General features: G+C 35.0%; 1 protein-coding gene across 1 annotated transcript in view; it reads right to left on the bottom strand.

Moving 5' to 3' along the window:
* Positions 1 to 13,718, bottom strand: part of WDFY3 (WD repeat and FYVE domain containing 3) — a 202,428-nt gene that overhangs the window by 148,802 nt on the left and 39,908 nt on the right. The window contains 1 exon segment of the mRNA XM_015586089.2: positions 3,529 to 3,739. Coding sequence (XP_015441575.1) covers positions 3,529 to 3,708 — 180 coding nt within the window. The 5' untranslated portion in view covers positions 3,709 to 3,739.

The following is a 13,718-nucleotide window of genomic DNA, read 5'->3' as shown; positions in this document are numbered from 1 at the left end:
TACCTCTCCTCATGTTCCTGCTCTCCATCTCTTCCCTATACCATTCTCAGCATCTTATTTCAAAGATTAAAAATGAACACCCTCTAAATGCATTAATAGTTCCATCTTCTATTCCTATTCTACCCTACCCAACTGGGGTAATATGTAAACTAGCCTCTCTCGTACTATGCTCCTTCCTTCTCCTACCCTTCTGCCTTACCAGCCTTGCCAAACCTCAATCCTAATAAATAATGTATCTATCCATCTTCTCTACTTCTACACACATGTTGCTGAGTACCTGGCAAGAGAAAAATCATATACCTGCATGGACAAGATCCAGTACAAATTATTATTTCCAACCTTCACTGGGCCCTCAATACCTTTTTATTGTTCCTTTTCATCTCTCTTATTCCCTTTCATTAATATTCCAAACCATCACAATTCCCTTAAATCTCTTAACCTACTTCCTCTAGACTCTTAACAGACCATATCTTCTGTGGACAACTACAGGAAACCGAGGTCATTAAGCAAGATCTTATTCAACTTCCCGCCGCCTTAACTACAAATCCCTATTCACATCCAACAAAATTTGCTTTCCTACAGGATGAGGTCACCTTCTCCCGCTTGAGGCTCAACCACCCATCTATAATTTCATTCCATGCTCTCCTCCCCCAATCAATTTCTCTCCATCTTGAAAATTTCCAAATTTCCCTCTCTACTGGTTTCCTTCCTTCCCTTTATGAGCATGCCCACATCTCTCCCACCCTTCAAAACAAAGCAAAACACTAGAAACATGCAAGTAAAAACCCTTTTATTGCAAAATTCACCTCTACCAATATCCTTTGTTCTCTTTTCTTTCAGATTTCTATAAGTCAAGTATACACTTACTGTCTCTTCTCATCTCCTACTCACTCAACTCACTGCTTTCTGGCTCCGCAATTCTAGTAACTTCCAACCTGATAAACCTTGTGGATATTTTTCAGTCCCCATATTACTGTTTCTCTATTGTCCATGACAGTATTGACTGCTCTCCTCCTTCTTGCAAATTGGAGTCAATAACCACCCTCTCTTGATTAGTTTTGTACTGCCACTGATTGACTCCTGTTCTATATCTGTTATGGGCTCCCCCTCCATCATTAAACATCCATATGCTCCATGGTTCATCCTTATTCTACTGCTCTTCTCACTTGGCAGTATGGGCCTGAGTAATCCTGTCCCATTCCACAGTTTCAATGACCACACTTTGCCAATGAGTCCTAAAAATATGTGTCCTGCCAAATCCTCTCACCTGAGCTTCCAACTGTTAGATTCAATGCCCCAAACTGAATCTTTCCCCTAAGCTTTTCTTGGCTACTGGGAAAATATCTACCCAGTTTCTCAAATAAGAAACCTAGGAAACAGCCTTGTCTTGGACCCTTCTACTCTCTCACTCTATTGCTTACAATACTTTCATTGGTTCCGCACGCCTCCCAGCAAAAGCATAAGCTCTTAATATGACATAGAAACCTATCATAATGAGCTTCTTATCAATCTCAACAGTCTTAATTTTTGCCCTTCCTTGACATAAAATCAACATCTTGGACTGCTTATAGATGTTGGCACATATTAAAATGTTTGTTGTCTTTTACCTTTACTCATGCTTTAACTTCTTACTAAAATTATCTTCTTGGTTAATTTAGTCTAGTTAATTACAATCTGGCTAATGTTTACCTTTTAGGGGCTCAAGAATCACATCGTATTCTTGAGGGAGAATTCCCTTCCCTGATCCCAACATACTTTTAGACAACTCTCTTTCCAAGAGTGCCATAATACCCTCCAGTGTCTCTAATACATTTCTTTGTTATTGTATTATCTGTGTATGAGCTTATCTCTTCCCCGATGACTGTATTTTATCTCAGAAACTCTAATACATAGTACAGTTATAGTACAATGTTTATATATTTGACACCAAAAAAATATATAGAATAGTTAATATATGATTGAGTTCTTTTAAAAAAAGGAACATATAAAAAAGAACTATTTCAAAAATATTTCCCTAGGACCGAACGGTACAAGTTTTCAGATTAAGAAAGTTCATCATGAAGCCTTAGTAAAATTTCAAAATAATGAGAAGGAAAAAGAGCCTAGAAAAATTGAGGCTTAAAAACTAATAGGCACAGAAAAATATAGAGACCAACTGAGACTAGAGGAGAGACAATGAGTCAGAGATAGGGGTAAAGAGACAGACATAGGGAGAGAAAGACAGATTCGAAGGAGAGGGGGAGACAAGGGAGGAGAAAAGGTAGAGAGAGACAAAGACAGGAGAGGGGAACAATGAGACACAAGGAGAGAGTTGGAGGGCAGAGGGAGAGGGCGAGACAGATGGTGGGGAGAGAGCGAAAGATAGCGGTGGGATAGAGAGATGAAAGCACAGAGAGACAGATATGGAAAAAGAGACAAAGATGGAGATAAAGAGAGGGGACCAGGAAGAGAAGGAGAAACAGAAATAAACAGAGATAGGGCAAGAGAAGGAAAATAGAGCAATAGCAGAAGGGAGAAACAGGAAGAAGAGAATGAGATGGGTGGGAAAGAGAGAGATGGGGAGAAAGGGAAACAGACATGCAGAAAAAAGACAGAAATCGAGACAGTTATAAAGTCTGGAAAAAACAAGTTCTACAAGAGTAGAAAAATAATGGTGGTCTACCTTCAAATAATATTTACTCCATGGTCAGTAAAGTCTAAACAATGAATATTGTTTAAACAAATGGTATAGCTACATGGAAAGGATAAGAAAGAGGGTAGCACGTACTAGTGTATATGTATATTATGGCTTAGAGGGATGCGGAATTAAAAAGGTTAATTCTCATATATCTCAGTAGGCAGTCAATTAAAACTGAATAATCAAGAAACAAGCAGTAAAATTATGTTATTTAAAAGCTGAAAGAGCCAAAAGTGGCAGCAGCAATTAGCATGGACTGCAGTAGGACACCTACTGGCCTGTGGAACTACTTGACTTTTTAAACTATGAACTTGTACACCTTTGATAACTTAAAAATTATTTTAAAGATCCCCACCAAGATTGCTACATGTAATCAACTTGATAAAATACATGAAAACATTAACTCTATTTAGACTCTCTGGTGCCTATAACTATCCTCTTTCAAAAGCTCTGTTCGAAAACCTGCCGAACAACAAGGCAAACAGATGATCTTTAAAGTGTACAAAGCAATTGGGCAATTGCACCATTTGGTGCGGTAAACCTCAAAAAATAATGAAAATAACAAATGATAATTTACAAGCTCTCTCTCCCCCAAAACTCAACCATTAGAGGAACATTTTATAAAATGCTCACAATCTTCCTTTTACCTGTTAGAACTAAGTGGAGTTCATTCTGACCAGGTCTCACAAGTCACATTATTTATAGCAAATTGAAAGAAGGAATGAACACATCAAGCTTCTTAAAAACTATCTCATTCTATCATTTTTTCCTACTTGTGACACATTATAACCTTAAGATTCCTGCAGTGCCACCCAGTCCGAAAAGGCAAGCACTTGGCATCCTGGACTTACCCTGTTAAACACTGGCAGCATCATATACAGCTTCTCTTCTTGCTCCTTCTGAGTCATGTGCCGAGGAGGATGGCACAGCTCGGTGAAGAGACGGCGGAGGTGCATCAGGCCCAAGGCGTTGTCTTGCGGGCTGCACTCCTCCTGCCTCGGCCGCCCCATGATCCTCTTCACCATGTTCATCTTGGCGGGTTGGTGATAAACACTTCTAGTTCTTAAGGAAAATATTAATAAACAAAAGGTCAAAATATCATCTTGACCAGGTCAAGCATGCATGAAGAACTTATAAAAGACTGAAAAATAGAAAATTCTGACTAAAATATATATATATATATTTTACTTCTTTAAAAAGAAAAGGTAGAAAGGCAAAGCTAATTTTGATACATTTCTCTATATGACAAATTATAATCATGGTACTAGATTATCCTACTAGCTTTGACACAATTTGTATAAAATGTAAAACATTCACTGGACAAGCAACAAATATTTACAGTTAAGTTCATCATATCAAGTTCAACAAATAAAGAGATCGTAAATCTTACTATTAAAATATTGCTTAATAGCTGAGCATACATTAAAAAGAATGAAAGAACAGAAAGTTCACCCTTACATCCAACATCAGAATATCCAACCAAAACCCACAAAGTTTTCTATGTATATTTTTTTTCTTAGATAAAGGATTGCACTCTGGTACCTACTAAAGAGTTTGTTATAGTTTGAAAACATAAATAAACTTAAATAAAATGATATCCCAATATAATTTACAAATCATAAGACAACAGTAAAAATTATATAACTGAAGACCACTTTTTCAAACTGTAATTTGAAATCCTTTTTGGTAGATCATGTTAATTCATTTAGCAGATCATGATGAGCATTTAAAAAATGAAATAGAAGATACTGGATACATACAGTGAGAGTAATTATTACTTCATGAAATTTATTTTAGGTAAGAGGGTATTTATATCATAATGTAAAATGTATTCCTGGCTAGAGCTGCAGTTAAGAAATAAATAAACCAATCAACCACTGGTTTAGAATAAACCAACCACTATACCAGAACCAATGACACTAAGCTTTCAGAACGCAACATCAGCCCTCTTCAACCACCACTGACTGCCAGCAATTAGCTAGTTTCACACACAAAAACAGGATATCTTACAAAAGAAATCAGGAAGCCTGGGAGGACATTATGGATATATAAAATCTGGATGAAAAGCAATTTCTTTTTTAATTCGTAGATATGCAGGAACAATATGAACATTAATTTTTAATTTGGCTGCATAACCACGTAAGCAGTATACCACTTAAGAAATGAAGACTACTGCAAGGCTACAGTTTTATTTACTAAACATCTGTTTATTGATTTTTTAAAGCTATAAAAAGAACTACCATCTTAAACATGCCTATTCTTGAGAATTTAAGCGAATTTCATATTTGGCTACAGGCATATGCTTAAGCACTCTAGCACGACTAAAACATAAGGGCCACGATGTGCAGGAGGCCATGATGTGACTCATTACAGGTGAGGAGCAGAAAGACAGACTCTGCTTACAGCTCTGCCAAAGGCCTGTCTGTGCTGAATGACTGCTGTGCAAAAAGCACTTACTATACCCTAAGGGGTCCAATCGCAGGGAAGAGTGCTTAGATACAAGCAAAGAGCAAAGCGGAACCTCTAAACTACAAATGACAAACAAAAGTTAATCCAGTTTAAAGTTTTTCTTAGAAAATAAGTCTCCAAATATAAAGATTTCAACAAATATATTCAAATAACCTACTATGTGCTGATACGTATAGTCCTAGAAATCTCTAGAACAAAATTCAAATTTGAAGTGAATAATAAAATGTCTGTAAATTAGCTAACATTTTAGATGCCGCATAGCTCTGCTCTTTTTCTGTAGCCTATAGCCAGAGTTCATAATCTACAGTCTGTGGGTAGGATTTATGGGATTCATGACCCTTCAATACTTCAAAATGTTTTTCTAAGAGATACCCAGCTTACAGAGGGGTCTATGTCATTTAAAAAAAAAAAAAAAGATCAAGCATCACTCTACATCTGTAGAATTTTAAAACACTTTCAGACCATCTCCTTTGCTCCCCATTCCAACTTAAGCAAGTGAGCTGAAGACAGGATTAATTCCACCTTTAGGTGAGGTCCCAAGACAAGAACAACTTGCTCAAAATTGCACAGTAGAACGGAGCTGCATGAGAATCCAGATCTTCATATCCTGGGTTAAGTGTTCTTCCTGGTTTACTCATATCTACGTGCTTATTTTACAGAATTCTTGGAAACTATGATTATTTAGCATATTATTTAGCATCAAGTAGCAATTAGAATATGAAAAAAAATCTTTTTGATTTTTCTGATGATACACTAATCAACTTTCATCCCAGTAAAACACACACATGATCATAAATTGACAAACATCAACTAGATGTAATCAAGCTATCATGCCATCATTATTTAATATTTACTAGAAACAAAAGGATATCAATCAGCTAAATGGGTTTACTCGTTATTTCTCAATTACCGAGATAATCTCAGTGATAGAAATAATTCAGATTTCTCCTTTTCTCCTAAATTACCAAGAAACACTTAAGCATACCAGACTACTGAATCATTGCTTTGTCTGCACTTCAATGTTTATATTTAAAGTAAAATTCAGACCAAGAACTACCATGTTTAAAATACTCTTCAGGTATGAAAGAAAAAAAAAATAGGTACTTTTCAGTCAAAGCTGTACAAATATGTCCATATATGACAGGTAACTTCAAGTGAGAGGCTCTTAACTCCTTTGAAATACAAGTTTCTCTCACCTGTAAAATCTTTCCTTACAGCCTTTGTGTATTGCATACATAAAATAACATATTTTCTATAAAGTGCCAAGCACAATAGCTACATTCAATAATTCTTTTCTTTCTTCAGCTTGATCACGAAACATTTAATTCCTTTTCATCTATTTTTTTAGTTAGTATTTAAGCAAGTAAGGGAAAGGATAACATCCCCTATAGTACTATGTTTTAGAGACTTGCAAAACGAATAAAAATTAAGGGAAAATTATTTCTTAGTTGATGTTCAATAAGAGGTTTAGAAAGAATATAGAAGAGATACGCAAAATATAATAATAATGAAGTCAAATAGAATGATTATTGTTGGGGTAATGTTATTAGGGGTTTTCAAAATATTTATAGAGATTATTGTATATAAGAACTCGATTTTCACAAGAGAAAAGTGTTTGTACTGCCAACAGGGGGTTATTTAAATAGCAATGAGATAATTACTGCAATGAGCCCAGACAGTATTTCTTATTCTAATCTCGTGTTAATGCTTGAAAATCCCAGATACTTTAACTACGCCCGCCCCAAATCCTTTAAACAGTTTGCCATTATTTAAATTATAGAAAGATATAGAACGAGTAAATAGCCTAACCTTTTGAAATATATTTGTCATGTAACTAGCTGCCTTTCAGTAGCTCAGCTAAAAACTTAAAATAGCTTTTCTAAGTAACTCCTTAATTCCTTAAAATAAATAGCTCACTTAGCCAAGAGAAATCTTATACTTTCATCAAAGAATTATACGTAATAGCTCAAGTTTTTAATTTTTTCTTAACTTTGTGGGGGAAAATTTTATTTTTTTCTTATAATGTGAAGAGTAAAGGCAAAACTCCTTAGACTTTTGAAGAATAAAGGTAAAACTCTGAGAGACTTCCAACCAACTTGGGTATATAACCCAGCAATCTAACATATAAACTGAAAGAGTACCATAGATATAATCCTGAATTAGAATTTAAAATTTCTACCTGCTAAAGCATTAAGTTTTTTGCCTTTCAAGGATAGTTATATTTTAGCCTCATCTATGAGATATTACTAGATCAGCCAACTCATTTATATGGCAAAATACAATTACTTAAGACCTATTCCCAACATACCCTCAGCCTTTCCATCCCATGTGTTAACTCATCATCCTTTACGTACACTGAACTGAACAATTTCTCAAAGCGTCTTTCCAGTGTGCTTAATTTTCTCTCTTCATAGACTAAAGCACAGCCCAAAGCCAAAAAGCATTGCACTTTCATTTCAAAACACTTCACTTAGATGATTGTCAATTAGGAGCCACCACTGTTGACATCTCCCCAACACCTTTCTTGAACCCTTCCTCCTAGGGACCCCAATGCTGTTTTGGGAGCCCCAAAGGCACATTTACCCTAATAGTTAAATGGCATTTAGGTTATACAACATGATTGATATAGTTTAATTAAATTATATTATGGAATAAATAAACTTGTGTAAGTTGAACTAAGATGTGTGGCATTCCCTGAAAGTATATCTTTATATAAATTGTGTTCAAAATTCTGTATAAAAGACCTGCAAAAGAATTTTAGTAGCACAATGCTCCTAATTTGTGACTGCCTAATACGCATTCTGCATTTTACCTATCTCCACACCTCTAATCCAAATCATTCAGTTCTGTGATCACTTATCAGTATCCTCAGTGGATGGCACAGTGCAGGGGAGACTGACCTCCGGATGCATATTAGCAGGACTAAAACTTCCAGGACCATATCCTAGACCTAGCACCACTAGGATATCTATTGCTTTATGAAATTTCAAGTTTTGAAATCTCACTCTGAGATAACTTTCAGTCAATCCATCTTTCTTGCTCCCTAAATCTGTGGTCTTTACTGGAATCACTTATTCTTCTTGACTTCTCTCAATTATCCTATTTTCTGTACAGGTGAGACCATGTTTAATCTTCAATGATATTCTCAACTGTACCTTCTTCACCTCCCTTGCACCCCTAGCCTATAAACAGTCCTAACCACTATTCATGCTTGGATGAATCCAACTACACAATTTCTCCATTTCTAATTTTGGGTTGCTAGATACTGTGGAGAAAATTCTACAATTCTGGTTACAACATTAATTTATGATTTTCTAAAATTATCATTTCCATAAATAAAACTTAATTCCAAATGGTTTTAAAGACCTAAATGTAAACAAACAATATAATATTAGAAGGAACGATAAAAAGAAATATTTATAATTTGGGGTAAATTCTTCTTAAAAGGAAAAAAAAAGATTTATAGCTAAAAGCACCACAAAGTTAAAAGACAGGCAACAAATAGGCAAAAAATCATGTAAGATGCTCAGTTAAACCAGAGAAGACAGAGAGGGGATGGGAGTAAACACAGAAATGTAAAAATAGAAAAGTTACAAATATGACTATATCAACAATCACTTTAAATGTGAATGGTCTAAGGGAACCAATTAAAAGACAGAGACTGTCAGAGTGGATTAAAAAACACATCCCAACTAGACGATGGCTATAAGAAAGCAACTTTAAACATGAATAATAAATGTAAGTAATCAGATAGGCTGAAAGTAAAAGAAATGGAATGGTAACTCCAATCAAAAGAAAGCTGGGTAGCTACATTAATTATAGATACACAGTCTTTAAAACAAGGAAGAATATCAGGGATAAAAAAGGGTATTACATACTGACAAAAGAGTCAATTCTCCAAGAAGACATAATAATCCTTAATGTGTATAAGCCTAACAAGATTATCAACCAATGTGAGGCAAAACTTACAGAATTGAAGGGAGAGACAAATCCACTATTAGGGCTGGAGACTTCAACAACCCTCATATAATAATTAATAGATTGACTGTACGGAAAATAAATACAGATGTAGTTTTGAACTTAATGAATATACAACTTATCAAAATGTATAAAATGCAGTGAAAGGTATTCTTAGAGGGAAATTTGTAGCACTAAATGCATACATTACAAAAGAAGATCTGAAAAAAGGAGCAATTTAAACTTAAAGGAAGCAGAGGAAAGAAATAACAAATCAGAGCAACAAATCAAAAAAATTGAAAAACAGGAAAACAGGAAATCAAGAAAACCAAAATCTGGTTCTTTGAAATGACTGAAAACATCAGCCTCAGTTCTTACTAGAATATTACTGGTGTCCCTGTCTTGAATGTATCTTCCCTAGAGCTCCTTAGTTTCCTTGTGAAAACAAAGCAGCCAATATATCACTTCTCTGATTTAAAACCTCTGTTGATAACCTATTGCCTAAAAATAAATTGAAGCAGCTTACTCTAATATCTAAGTTCTTAGACACTCTGGTTCCATCCATATTTCCAGCCTCCTCTCTCAGTAAGCCATCAGTTTCACTAAATTCTGCTACACTGAAAGTATCTCCCAGGTTTGTTGGGTTCTTTCGCTCTCTGTGTATGTTGTTGTTTCTGCCAAGGATGTCCCCTTCTCTGCCTTTCCTAGTGGCTAAACTCTACGGTCACCTTCTCAGAGAAGTCTTTCCCAAACCTCCAGGTGGAGTTTGTTGTTCTACCTTTTATCCCACCATGGTACTTTAGTTATAGTCTGTCCTATAATGTTCATCACCAGGAGAGACAGATTAATTAATGTAATGGTTACATGGCCTTTGCAACTAATTGCTTGAGTTCAAATTTTAGCTGCATCACTTACCAGCTGTATAACTTAAGTCAGTTACCATCTTCATGCATCAGATCCCTTAAGTGTAAAAAGACAGTAACCACCAGAACCTACATCATAGTGTTGTTGTAGTATAACTCACCAAATGAGTTACTACATGGCAAGCACTTAAGAGTAATATCTGCCCAGGTGCTCAGTAAGTGATAGCTATTATTACTGTTAGTCTAACATTAATAAGTGGTTATTTACTCGCATTTAACTTATAATTTCCTCAATGATGGGAACCACATCTTATTTAACTGTGTATGCCTAGTTCATAGTAGGTGATGGGTGAATGAATGTTGAAAGACTTGCATACAGCCATATACCTAGTATGTGGCAGCATCGGTCTTATGTTCAGATATTCTGAATTCTGGATGTGCTAGTTTTACTATTCCTCACAAAAATTGATATATTACATATAAAAATTGCTAAAACCTTACAATTTATGTATCCTAGTTCTCATCTTAGACAAAGTCCTCATAGTTTGTAAATATCGAAGTTCTTAAACATCTCCTGAAAGAAATCACATTCACAACCATTTATTCTAAATTGAAAAGTTACCAATTTGCTTAAATAAAGATCATTTCTTTCTTAATTATCAGCATCTCATTAAACGATGAATTCCCTGAAAGCAGGCTGTGCTCTCCAAATCCTTAACACCTACCTGAGGATTAAGTATAGAGTAGAAATAAATCAAAGTAGGAGTGATTCCCACAGCTTTAAGGGAAAGTACAAATTTCAAGGCTCTTGACCTGGCCCGTGCCTACATCGATCCCTATTCATCTCCTACCTTTCCACTTTACTCTATTCATACCATGACTTCACTCCTACAGGTTTCCCTGCTGTGTCTTCACATTTCCATTCTTTCACATACTCTGAACTCTCTCTTGTGAGGCCTTGTGAGGCCCTCCCATAATTCTACATTTAGCTGATCACTACTAATCATCCTTTAAATCTCAGCTCAACTGTCCTTCTTCTAGAAAGCATTTCCTGATCTCCCAGTTTGATAGAGATGTTCACTTCTTTGTTCCCATACAATCCTGTGAGTGTAATAGCATTTCTCAAACTGTTATGTAATTGCTATTTTATTTATCTTTTTCCAACACTGAACAAATAATATAAGACTATGGAAGGCAAAGATCATGTCCTATTCAACTCTCCCCATTCCCCTCCCCCCAATACCTAATACAGTATAATACCTGGCAAATAAGAAACAGACAATAAATGATTAATAAATGAGTAAAAAGTGATCGATAAAAGTTTAGAAGATGAGAGACAGCTCAACCAAAGATAAGTTAAGGTGTTTTACCATAGGCCAAAGAGAAGAATTTTCTCTAAATTCCTTATGTGTTTATTTTAAAACAAGAAGGCTTGGAAGACAACCTTGTTCTTTATGGTTTGTTTAAATTCAATTTTTTTATTTGAAAAAGTAATCAACCATTATTATCATATGACCATTTTTGCTGGATAGTGTTGGGTATCCCACAGTGTATTGTTCAAAAGTATTCAACAAAAATTGGTATAAATTCAGAAATTAAGAACAATAAATGTGAAGGCCGGGCAGGAAAAAAAAAATTACTACTTAATAGTTAAGTCTGGTTGGTAAGCAGATGATCACAAAATGAAAGGCACTAAATCCTTCACAGGGAACTGATGCATCAACAACATAGACAAGAACATCCAAGAAGTCAGCTTCCCAGTATCAACAACCAGTCATTACTGAATGAGCGGGAATATATGCTGTGATCCAAAAGTGATGAAAAGAAAATGATTGTGCAGAATTAAATTAGTAAAATCTCACAAATAAGAAAAGTAATAAAATAATGATAGCAAGAGAAATAAAACTAGTAAAAAAATAATAGTGGTAAAGTAAATGTTGGTTTCTTCAGACTGATCACATAGTAATGAAGGTTTTAATTGTGAATTCTCAAACTTTTATTTTAATTTTTCTCAAAATATCAAAATTTATATGTTCAGATAAATTTTGCTCTACCAATAAGTTATCTTGGAAGCTATGTACACATAATGATGCTGACATGGTTCAAAAAACATTTTAAAATTCCTCTTTAAAAACTGCTTTCAGTGCATTTTATAAGCTACATCTAAAAATCAGTGTCATCATATATCAGGTTTTACCAAAAATGGAATTATACTGCTTACTCATTTGTCTTAGTTTTCAAACTTCCTCCAAATGACTTTTGCCTATTACTAAATATCAAATCCTTTCACAAGACTGAAAATTCGCCACTAATAAGAATGCATTGCAGACTCTGCAGCTGATTATGGGGGAAAATTCTAAATAGATTCTGTGCATTGGCATTGTTGAAATTTAATTCATTAAAGGTCTACTATACGTAAGGCTCTGTGGGAGAACCAACTCCAGTTTTACCCCCTCCATGGTGTGGCTATATTCATTTTTCTAAAATTCCAAACGTATCAGTACACAACTTCCCTTAAAAGTTATATGACTGCCTGTAAAGGCATAGTCAGAATCCTTTTCAAGACATAAAAGGCTCTTCAAAATCTGTTGTGTATTTAATTTTGAAGCTGTCTTCTGCACTATTGCTCTCCTCATTCTATGCTTATACCATGTCATCCAAACTGCTGTTCCCTGAACACGCCATGTAATTTCAAACCCTTGATGTTTCTCCCATATGGTCTTTCCTCTGCCTAAAATGGCCTCCTCAGTTTTTTTTTTACTGCCTGGCAACCAATCATGGATAGCTCATGATCGTACTTAATCTTAAAATAATCTAAACATATCTCCACAATACTAATTTGATCATTGATTCAAAGAAATATTTATTAAGCCACCCTCCCCATCTCACCTGAATCTCTCTGTTCCAGCCACCTAGCTTTGCTTTCAGTAGCTTATATTCATCATGTTCTTGCCACCAAAGCAATTAGCACATTCATTTGAAAAATAAGACTTTTAAACTATTTAGAAGAATATGTTGGAAAATATTTTTATAACCTCAGGGTAAGCAAGAATGTCTTAAAAACTACACACACATACACACAACATTGATCTTATCAAAATTAAAAACTTCTATACATGAAAAATCAACAGAATAAAGATAAACACAAAATATAAATCAGAAACAAAATATCTGCAACACCAACAATGAACAAAACAGCATTAGATGCAAAATACGTAAGGTTACAAGTCAGAGAAAGGGAAACCACCTAATCAGAAAATGTACAAAAGATAAATAAGCATTTCACAGAAAAGGAAAATGAATGACCATAAATATATAAAAGGCTGCACAACCTCAATAATAAAGGAAATGAAATTAATGTATATTTTATCGACAGTTCTTTGCTCTCTGTTGTAACAATGTTTGGTCATTTAGCCTGTGTATATATCTGTACCATTGCCCATCATCCACCGCCCCAAATCCACACTTGTTCTCATCACCCAGAAAAATAGCCACTAAGTAGCCACTTCAAGCTTCTCCACCAAGGTTACCCTGTCAACAGCCAACAGCCTACTGTGATCCCATCTGAGGCTATTTCTCAACCTATCACAGGTATGGAGAGCATCTCTAGTAAACAGGCAGATCCACCCTCATTCCTTGAAAACAAACCTAATATAAGGTTAGTGACCTATGTTTTTTATATTCAACTTTTTACTGTTTGCCACAGTATCCAACATACTGAAGATGATTGATTGATAAATATATTATGGATG

The sequence above is a fragment of the Pteropus alecto genome, unplaced genomic scaffold (assembly GCF_000325575.1).
Source record: "Pteropus alecto unplaced genomic scaffold, ASM32557v1 scaffold161, whole genome shotgun sequence".
NCBI lineage: Eukaryota > Metazoa > Chordata > Mammalia > Chiroptera > Pteropodidae > Pteropus > Pteropus alecto.
The sequence above is the reverse complement of the archived record's forward strand: the minus strand, read 5'-3'. Positions and strand labels throughout refer to the sequence as shown.